The following is a 10,930-nucleotide window of genomic DNA, read 5'->3' as shown; positions in this document are numbered from 1 at the left end:
GAAGAAAAATATGCTTCATACATTTGATTTGGGAGAACGAAAGACAGGTAATGTTAAATTCTAGTTAACCCCTTAGCCTACACGATATCTACCAATTGCGCGAGCTATAATACGCAAGAAATTCGTTCGCGCGCCGTGCCATTCAACTGTTCAGCCGTGTACCCGAACTGGCGCAAAGTGTATACTTTTCGTAACATATATATTTCAATGCAACGAAAGGAATTGTGAAATAATAAACAATGTTTAGGTACAAATAGTAATTTTAAGACGTCTAGGAAGTAATCATAATCAATTGATCAGTTGACAAAAATAATTTATTATTTCAAAGTAGATAATGAATCAATAACATTTAGAATAATGAAAATTAATAGTCTTCAACTGTATGATATCTTTCAAAACAATGAGGTACATGTAACGCAACGCGACAGTTCTTACATTCCCACGTAGTTTCACATCTTTTCTTATGTTTGGTACAGACTTTGCAAGCTCTCGTTGGATTTTTTTTCAATGGCGTGGGATCAATATGTTTCGGAAAGTGACCCCAATTTTGCGCCTGTAGCCTCATTGGTATATCCCCGTTCGATACTGGTTCTGGTCTATTATAATTTTGTAATGGCACGGTTTGTAATATTCCTTCAGCTATTCGAAGCCTGTACTCAGTGTAATTCTGTTTCTTTCCCATAATGGTTTTGTTGTACAGAATATATGAATTCAAAAGGGCCATATCGCACATGTAAAAAAAGATTTTTCGGTACCCCTTCATGAATTTTCTCATAATAGGGAAACTCGCTAATACCTGATCCTGGCGATCAATACCAATCATTCCCATATTATAATCTATAACACATTTTGGCTTCAAAATAGGGCTTAGATGACTTCTGTTTTGCGAAATCATTTCTGCACTTTCGTGCTTTGTTGAAAGTATATGGACGTCTCGTCTATCTTTCCATTTCACCGCTAGTATGCCATTGCAACTTCTTATTATACAGTCTCCTTTTTTCAATTTTGCTTTACCAAAATCTCCCGGCATATTTTTTCTGTTGGAACGTACTGTCCCAAGAACGTTTGTTCCATTTCTAACCAAAGTTAGAAACAATTTCGGCGAAGAATACCAGTTATCTATATATAAGTTATGTCCTTTATCTAGTACTGATTGCAATAACTCCATCACAACAGTTTCAGATGCACTGTATTCAAGACTTGTCTTATCGTTTCCTGAATATATTTTAAAATTATAGCAGTAACCCGATGATGACTCGCAGAGTTTATAAAATTTAATTCCAAACCTCGCCCTTTTTGAAGGATTGAATTGTTTAGAAGACATACGTCCCTTAAATTTCATCAGTGATTCATCGATCGCCATATTTTCTTCCATTACATATACGTCTTTAAATTTTTCATTAAAATAGTTTATCACAGGTGTCACTTTACGTAATTTATCACTGTTGTCAGCCGTATCGTTATTTGCAAAGTGGAGAAACCTAGTGATTTGTAAAAATCTTCTTAGTGGCATACATTTTCGGAATATGGGTGTTTCTATAATGGCTCTTTTAGACCAGTTCATCTGGATTTTCGGTTTCTTTACTTGAGCCATTATGATGCATAATGCAAAGTATATTTTAATTTCATTGCGATCTACCGGCATCCAAGTTTCATCCATTATCCTTTTTGTATGTGTATGGCTTTTTATTTTTTCTGCGTATCGATTCGTTTCCTGAACAATATTATCCCAAAACACATTGTCGAATATTATATTAAAAAAGTCTAACTCTCTTTTACTTCCACCTAATTGGTCTTGAATTGCTGCTGTTATGCCAGGTGTTTGTGTATACTTCCAGATTTTCGGCTTATTATTTTTTTCTTCCCAAAACCATTGCGCTGGTAATTGCTGATAACTGCTGTCTTCATCATCGGAATCATCTTCAATTATTACTCTTCGTGGACGTTTTGTTACAGGAACAATAATATCACTGTCCTCACTATCATATTGAAAAGGATCTGTCGAATCAGAATCGGCAATAGTGCCACACTTCTCTTGACTACCATCACAATTAGATATCTTTCTTCTCGGCATGATGGGTATAAGAGTTTCTTAATTCTTTATACGAAGTTATATTTGAAACGTCTGACAGCAACGAAGCTTTACGGGCAACTAAAGTAAGAAATCATCCAGTTTCGTCAGAAACAAATGAAAAAAAAAAACAAAATACTGACCTTACAATCAAAGGAAAAACATTCGATTGCGCTAACTGTTCGGTCTAATAATAACGCGTGGCATAGGATACACAAATTCCTCACCACGAGTCAGACTCGTGGCTTTTGTTTATGACACAAATTCTTTACCACGAGTCAGACTCGTGGTTTTCACTTATGGCACAAAGTCTTTACCACGAGTCAGACTCGTTGTTTTCGCTTATGGCACAAATTCTTTACCACGAGTCAGACTCGTGGCTATAGGCTAAAGGGTTAATATACTAATTTTGTCAAGAAATTAAAAATTTTATTCATACGACTATGTTTATGAAATTTCTTTTCGATTGAATCAGATTTTGATAAAGTAATATAATTTTCCCCTCTTACATTTTCAGATGGATCGAATAATGTAAAACATACTAAAAAGAATATAAAAGCTGATACGCTTAAAACTCTGCCTACCCAAGTTGAATCAGCTACGCTATTGTTATCATGTAAACCTAATAGTGATAGAGATTGTAAGGTTATTCCCGTCAGTGCGAGGGGCCGCTCACACTACGGGTTTTCCCATTACCTTCGCCCGTCCTTATTCATCGGTATCAGGGCGCCAGTTGGTCAGTTGGGTGGCCAACAACCCTACGTTATTAGTTGGGTCCTTCGACCCCATTCGTTATGCATCTCATACGGCCCTGCGGCCATGCATTCGGACGATAGCGGTAGCCAGGGTTGCTCAGTATGCCAGGTCGTGGAGAGAGGGGAGGGTTCCTTACGGAAGTCCGAGCCTCGCAGACCTACCTGCTGAGGGGCATACATTCATCCCTCACCACCCACACCCAGGTGGTGGTGAGGAGTGCGGGAACATGCGGTATCATTTGCCAAGCATAGAGCCTGCCAGGAGCGGACCACCACGGAGGCAATGTTCGCGGCCCGTCCAGCCATAGCGCAAGCCTATGGGATTACTGAGGGCACCGGGACACATTCCAGCGGGCTAACTACGCCCCTGCACAACCCACTATGCATTGGCCGGTATCCAGTCGTGACGTACGTGCAGGCTGGTCTATAGCACACACCTCACGTACGCGAACCAACCCATGGCTGTCTGAGTGCCGCGTCACGCGCTCACCAGCACGCACGGACACATCAGCACAGTCCCATGGTCGCGTTCCGACTGACTGCTATGGCAGTCTGCGCACGACATTCGCGCAGCCTGCTTGACGCGCGTAACCAGCGTTCAAGCCAGACTCGATGTTCTATTTCCCCTCCTCGTGGGGACTTATAGACACTGTCATTCCTTTAGGACTCCCCGAGGCCGCTTCTCCTTATCTCAGGTTGCCTGGGTTGTTTGGCATGGCCCTGCCTTACTTCTCAGGACAACCTGGACATCGTTTACTGGAGCGCCGGTCTTTTCATCCGGGCCTCTGCCTGTCAACGGGGTCTATCCTTGACGTTAGCTATAATCCACTCGTGAGCCTATCTCACGAGTCGGTAACGTAGGGATTAATAATATCCACTGTTCGGTAGCTTTCATACTTTTTATTCGGTATCTTGCATACGTAACGGGGAATTTCGTTACAAGATATGCTACAGCCTATCGTACACAATGAAAAAGTTGAAACTGGTAATAATACTTTATCTTCAGTAGTTTTATTAGTTCTCTTTATGTCTCTCAGTTTTAATAATATTTTTTACCTTCTTAGATGGAACCTGTTATCCTCAAAAATTTGAAAAAAAAACAGCAAAACTAATACGCACACACCTATAGCTGTTCCTGATACCTCACCTATGTTAGGATTATCATGTGAAGCTGATACTAATAAAGATATTATAAAACCAATGGCTTCGATTGCAAATGTGGAAATAGGTAATAATACTTTGTTCGCAGTATTTTTATTAATTCACTTTACTTATCAGTTTCAATAATATTATATGCTGTCTTCTTAATTAAAACCTATAATTATCAAGCAGATAAAGATAACAGTATAACTGATTTGTACAACCGTATGACTGATTTTGATTTATCAGCTACACCAAAATTATTATATGGATCTAATAAGGACAAAGATAGTTTGGAATCGATTGCTTCCAATGAAAAGTTAAAAAGAGGTAATAAAAAAATTCTATATAAAATTTTTGTAGCAGCCCTTTTTATCTAACAACTTTGATAACATTATTGTTTTCTGGTTTTTTATAGATGGAACCTCTAGTTTCAAAGTAATTGGACAAGATTATAAAATTGATATACAGAAAACTGTGCCAGCGTCAGTTGAATCAAGTACACTAATATTATCATCTCAATCCGCTATTGAAGACAATATACTGCAGCCAATGATGTGCAACGCAAATGTGCAAATAGGTAATAATACTTTGTTCGCAATATTTTTACTAATTCACTTTACTTATCAGTTTCAATAATATTATATGCTGTCTTCTTAATTGTAACTTATAATTATCAAACAGATAAAGAAAACAGTATAACTGATACATACAATCCTATGATTGATATTGATTTATCAGCTACACCAATATTATTATGTGGATCTAATAAGGAAAACAATATTTTGGAGTCGATTGCTTCCAATGAAAAGTTAAAAATGGGTAAAAAAAATACTTAATTTGAAATTTTTGTAGCAGCCCATTTTATCTAACAGCTTTGATAACATTATTTTTTTCTGCCTTCTTATAGATGGAACCTCTAGTTTTCAAATGATTGAAAAAGATGATAAAATTCATATGGAGAAAGTTGTGCCAACCTCAGCTGGAACAGCTACGGTATTAGTATCATATGAATCTTATACTGATAAAAACATGATACATCCTATTGTGTGCAATGAAAAACTAAAAATAGGTAAAAATACATTATTTGCAACTTTTGTATTAGCTTTGTTTATTCAAAGATTTCGAGTAAACAATTTTCTTGTAATTCTTCTAGAGGAGCCCCATTCTTCCAATAAATGTATTGCTATGCCAAGAATTAAAAGTGATCAATATGTAAATGTATTGTCACCTAATTGGATGAATTCCCCTAATATAATAATTCCATTAAAAGAAAGAAATGACGTCAACTCAACAGTAATATTTGTTGATGAAAATTTAAACAAAGGTATTATCACCCATCATGTCTATTAGAATTTTCTTGAAATTAAACAATTTTAATAACTTTTTATTTTTCCATTTCTATACAGTCGCCGATTCTTTGTCTAAAGAACCAAATGATAACAGTTCTATTAGATCCCTGAATTGTATTAATGACGGAAAAGAAGCTGTCCAGGCATTTGACTTTAATAGCAGTAATATATTAAGATTTTCTAGTATTATTTTTTGGAAATGATAGTTTTTAGATAATTGTATGGTTCCAAATTGTTTATGATTTTCTTATTTAATTATCCCATTAGTTGCAAAAATGGATGTTTTTACTCATTGCTTTTAGATTTTGGAACACTTAAAATTTTCTACCTTTCTGCGATTAAATAACACTACTTTTCCTTACCATTATGAAGCACATACTAATACAATTTAATTTTAATTTTATTGTTCTTTTTTTTCACATTGTGAATTCATATATTCTTCTTTGTAACTTTCACACCATCTATAATATATCCCTGTTTAGTTCACATACAAAGAGTTACTAAAAATCTACTTTTTAATCATGTAACAACTATTCACTCCTCTGTATGTATTTTCAATTTATATAAATAGTAATTTTTAAGTTAATATTGCCGCTATAAACAAATTCTTTTATACTAATTACATTTATTATCGAATGATTATCATAGCTTTTCATTTTTTTAGATCTTACATATTGCACTGAAACACATGATAAAAAAAATACTATTACTTGTGAAAATACATGCAACTTAACTTTATCATTAAACGCATCTTTAAATAAAACTTTAAATCTCGATGAAGGAAACCTAACATTATCCGATAGTGGTAAGCTTTGTCTAACACATTTATACTTTATCAATAGCTGTAATTTGAATAGCTCGTATATTTTTTTAAATAGAAAGAAGCCTGTTACAAGCCGTAAACATAAGTTTATATGATGTAAAAACTACTTCTTTTGAAAATTTCATTTCTGCGGAAAACGTCAGGTAATTTTTAAATGATAAAATGTCTTTTTTTTACTATAACGTTTTTAAAAATTCTTATTACAATTAAAGTAATGGCTTTTCATTTTAATAGAGAGGATTGTTTAAGAAAGCTAAATAACAGTATTGATGCTACAATTGATACAATCAACAATGACAATCGTAAGCTGTAACCTTTTCTTAAAATATAAGTATTTTTTTTACTGAATTTTATTTATTAAAATTATACAATTATTCTATTTTAGGATCGGAGAAAAACAGAAATGAATGTTCTGACTCGATTACAAATAATCAAACAGACAGTCTTGTTCAGAGTAATACACAGTTTGACATAAATGACATTTTAAATAATGTAGCAGCAAATGCACCTGCTGATAATTTATTGAATATTGTAGATCAAAGGAAAAAAAGGCATTGTTGCGTATTTTGTAATAAATTATATTTCAAAATAGCGCGACATTTAGAGATGTCTCATAAAAATGAAACCGACATAATCGAAATTAGCAAGTTACCAAAAAATAATCCCAGAAGGAAGAAACTTTTTGCTGAACTAAGAAAAAGGGGGGACTATAACCATAATGTCAATCCGTATGTAAATAGTGGCGAACTGATAGTTTGCCGACTACCCAATAAAAACGTAACAAAGCAGCCAAAAGATTATATTACATGCGCCAGTTGTAAAAGGGTTTACATGCAGTCAAATCTTAGACATCATTTTGCACAATGTACAGCCCTTGAAATGAAAGGAAAGAGATCAGCAAAAATTTTAGGTCGAATGGTAGATGGCAAAATACACCCAAATGCTAACCAAAGAGTTAGAAGAGACATAATTCCGTACATGCACGATGGGAGTATTAAAGATGTCATACGATATGACGAACTCTTAATTTTATTCGCAAATAATTTGACGGAAAAATATTCTTTCGAAAATTATTCGATGATCCGTTCAAAGTTGAGACTGCTGGGAAGATTTTTGATTATTATAAAGGAAAAGTGTAACGAAATTTCAGACTTCTGTTCAATATTTAGACCAAAATATTTTACTTTTTGCTATGAAGCTGTCAAAATACTAGCAAGCTACGATGAGGTTAATGAAACGTATATTTTAATCCGTCAAATATTTTACATGTGGGCACAATGCTAAAGCAAATAGGCTTACTCCTAGAGACCTTATACATAGAGAGGGAAGAAAAGGATAATCAAACAAGGACGAAAAATTTTGTAAAACTAGTCGTACAAAATTTTCAAATCATCAACAAAAAAGCCGTTGAAGCGCAAGCCGCAAATAAACGTCAGAAGAAAGTTCGTTTACCAACTACAAGTGATATCCAGAAACTGGAGCAATATTTACAATTGAAACGAAAAACTGCTTTTAATAATTTAAAAAAAAAGTATTCGTATAATGATTGGATAACACTTAGCGAAGCCTGTATTATAGAGCTACTGTTATTTAACCGACGCCGACAGGGTGAAATTTCCAGGATTAAGTTAGAAGATTTTTATACATTTGAGGGAGTTAATGCTGAAAAAAATTCTTAAGCATATAATGCTTTATCGGCTAAATGTAAAGATGCTGTATGTGCGAAACAGTGCCTCAAGTTGGCTCCGAACCTGTGGTCAGAAAGGAAGGCCTTATTCTAGAATAAAGTATTCAAAACCAGGTTATGTGGTAAAAGAGTTTTTATTTAATAAATAAATATATACAAAAGTTTACAATATTTTTACAAAAGAACCGCTAAGTTAAAAATAATCGACTTCCTAGGGAATTTGTCGTCGTCAAATTCTAGGGAATTTCGGTAAACGAAGTTTCCCAAGAACCCCAGAGACTAGAATTCCCCAGAAAGGAGCGCGGACTTATAAGCTCCCGGACTGGACAATTTCCCTAGGGTATTCCCTAGTAAAATCCCCAGCCCCGGGAGGAAGCGAAGTTGGAGAAGTGGTTTTAGGGAAGGGGAAGTCCCCTTGCCCTTCGGCCGCCTTCTCCAAGAGCTCTAGTGGCTCCGAGCCACCCCAACCCCTAGGGTGAATTCTACCCCTCCCACTACCCGACTCGTCGAGAGCCCTGGACTTGGGGGTCGGAACACTGGGTCCGAGGTAGTCCTCGGAGGCAGTGTGGAGGGGAAGGAGAGGGTTGAATTTCTCCCGGGCAGTCCCCGGAGAAATCTCCCTTAAGGAGGGAGGAATGTGCCGCAGAGGGGTAGTCCCCTCTTGGTAGGCAGTGGGTGGTGGGTGATACTTACCAAAGTATGCTCCCAAATGAGTTCGCCGGTGGAGGCGCTCTTCAAGATGCCGGTGAGGCGTCAAACACAAGCCGTGGAGGCGTCAAGGTATGCTGCTGTTGCTGCTGTCACACAGCTGTCGAGCTAGTTTGGGGTACGATGGGTCCTTATCAAGGACCCATCTATATAATTACGCGACACTAATCTTGCCAGCGAGAGAGCTGCCGCGGGCGCTGGCCACCTAGTGGCCAAGCGCGCAAGTAGTGTCGCTTCGCGGCCGCGACGCGCCAGGGCCAGAAGACGCGCAAGCGCGCCGCGGAGAGAGAGACAGATAGAGCGGCTAGACGCTGTCGGTCTAGCCGTCTATTGTGAGCGCAATAGAGATGGGAGATATAACAGAGAAATGCGGAATCTACTTCGCAACATTTTCTGTTCCTCCCAATCTCGAACAAACTCCCCCCGTTGACGCGATGGCGTCAAAACAAGGAAGAAAGAGTGTAGTCAGTTTAAACCAATTTTATTTACAACAAAAAATAAAATAAAAGATATAAAAACAGATAAGGACGAGACGACTATTTACAGGGCTTCATTTGAAGCTTCGCGGAATTTAATTCCAGGGCCGGAGTCCACCGGAGTATAATTTTTCCCTGAGGGGCCCAGGCCTTCCATCTCCGCAGTTTGAGGGCCGAATATAGCGGCACCTCGATCGTCTGCCCGAAGGCTCGGACAATAATTTTTTGCGCATTGCGCTCGATTTCCCTGGCGCTGGGATCGTCTAAGACTTTCCCAGCCCAGTTCGTCGAGGCAATGCGCTTCTGGGCGGCAACCACGGGCCTCCGACGTCGCGGGTTCGTTGGTGGTTTCCGCGGCGTTGGTGGTGGTGGCTTCTCTTTTTGCCCCGCCGGGAGAACGTGGCCGAACAGCCGTAGAAATTCCGCTTCCTCCCGGGGGGCATGCAATTCGAGGACATCGTCCCCCTCGTCCTCGTACCCTACGCCCAAGAGGTGGGCCCATGGATAGTCCGCCATGATCAATCGTTCTGCACCGAAAAGGCAAATGATGAGTACGAAGACTCAGTAAGTATCGTGGGAGTTTTGGAAGAAAAGACATGGCGGAGATCATAAAGTGTTCCTGAAGGTTTGGAACAGGAAACAGGGCGACCTGAAGAGTCCCAGGACGCCCGAGAGAGGAGGTGGTAACCTAAAGAGTCCCAGGAAACCAGGGAAAGAAAGTTAAGCAACCTGAAGAGTCCCAGGAAGCTTGAGAAGGAGAGATGACAACCTGAAGAGTCCCAGGATGCCGGAAAGTAGGGTGAAGCTAGACCCTGATACGACCCAAAGTGAGGGCTAAGAGGGGAGTTTACAGAGTAGCGAGAGACTCCGTTGAATCTCTTTTCTCGCGGTTTTAAGGACAGCTACGCGAGCTACTCCGTCCACCCCAGGAACTAGTTTGAGAATCCGCCCCAAGGTCCACATACGGGGAGGATTGTTAGGTACTTTGACAAGCACCACATCTCCTTCACCGAATTCCGAGTTAGAGTTCTGCCATTTCGGTCTATGTTGCAAAGTGTGTAAGTATTCGGAAGACCACTTCTTCCAAAAGGTCTCGGTGATTCGATTTACGGTTTGCCAACGATTTAATGATGATTCTCGTAAATCCAAGGTGGATAATTCAGGTGGGGAATTTAACGCCCGTCCTGACAAAAAATGCCCCGGAGTGAGTACGTCCAACGATTCTGGATCATCATGTAACCGCGATATAGGTCGTGAATTTAGGCAGGCTTCAATCTTAGTCAGTAGTGTGGTCATTTCCTCGAAATTAGGCACGAAAACTCCGAGGGAGCGTTTCAGGTGGTGTTTCATACTTTTTACAGCACTTTCCCAAAGACCGCCCCAGTGGGGAGTAGCGACCGGAATGAATTTCCACTCGATTTCACGGATGGACTCGGTGGGTTGAGCGCGGGCGGCTCCTAAGGCACATCGGTAGGCGCGTTTTAGTTCCGCATCCGCTCCTTGAAAATTAAGGCCGTTGTCTGAGTACATAACGGCGGGTTTTCCACGACGAGAAATGAATCGAGACAGCGCAGCGAGGAAGGCCTCGGTATCCAATCGAGAAACGAGTTCCAAGTGAACAGCACGGGTAGATAGACATACGAACACTGCCACGTAACATTTCATGGATTTTGCGTTACGACCGTGATGCAATTTAACCAAGAAAGGCCCAGCATAGTCTACTCCGGTGTGTTCAAAAGTGAAGCTTCGCGAAACCCTAGCGGCAGGGAGTGATCCCATAAGCTGGTTACCGAGTTTAGCGCGTTCGCGAACACACGTGACGCATTTGTGAACGCATGATTTTACTAGATTTCGCGCATTCACGACCCAAAACTTTTGTCGCAACGTGGACAAAGTTAGTTGGAGCCCCCCGTGAAGT

The 10,930-nt window shown here is 39.2% G+C and overlaps 2 protein-coding genes across 2 annotated transcripts; both read right to left on the bottom strand.

The window, feature by feature from the left end:
- Window positions 1-364: 364 nt before the first annotated feature.
- On the bottom strand, window positions 365-2,074 carry LOC136776122 (piggyBac transposable element-derived protein 4-like). The gene has a single exon (XM_066731496.1). It carries the CDS (start codon window positions 2,072-2,074, stop codon window positions 365-367), a length of 1,710 nt encoding a protein of 569 aa, XP_066587593.1.
- Window positions 2,075-9,732: 7,658 nt separating this feature from the next.
- On the bottom strand, window positions 9,733-10,362 carry LOC136776121 (uncharacterized). The gene is made up of 3 exons (XM_066731495.1): window positions 10,225-10,362; window positions 9,879-10,104; window positions 9,733-9,824 (listed from the first exon to the last, which is right to left on the bottom strand). Exons 1-3 carry the CDS (start codon window positions 10,360-10,362, stop codon window positions 9,733-9,735), a joined length of 456 nt encoding a protein of 151 aa, XP_066587592.1.
- Between the last annotated feature and the right edge of the window lie 568 nt (window positions 10,363-10,930).

Source organism: Prorops nasuta, unplaced genomic scaffold, assembly GCF_024137725.1.
Source record: "Prorops nasuta isolate Cenicafe-Biocafe unplaced genomic scaffold, Cenicafe_Pnas_1.2 PNAS00009, whole genome shotgun sequence".
Taxonomy (NCBI): Eukaryota; Metazoa; Arthropoda; class Insecta; order Hymenoptera; family Bethylidae; genus Prorops; species Prorops nasuta.
Note: the sequence above shows the minus strand (reverse complement) of the source record. Positions and strands in the feature narration are given on the sequence as shown.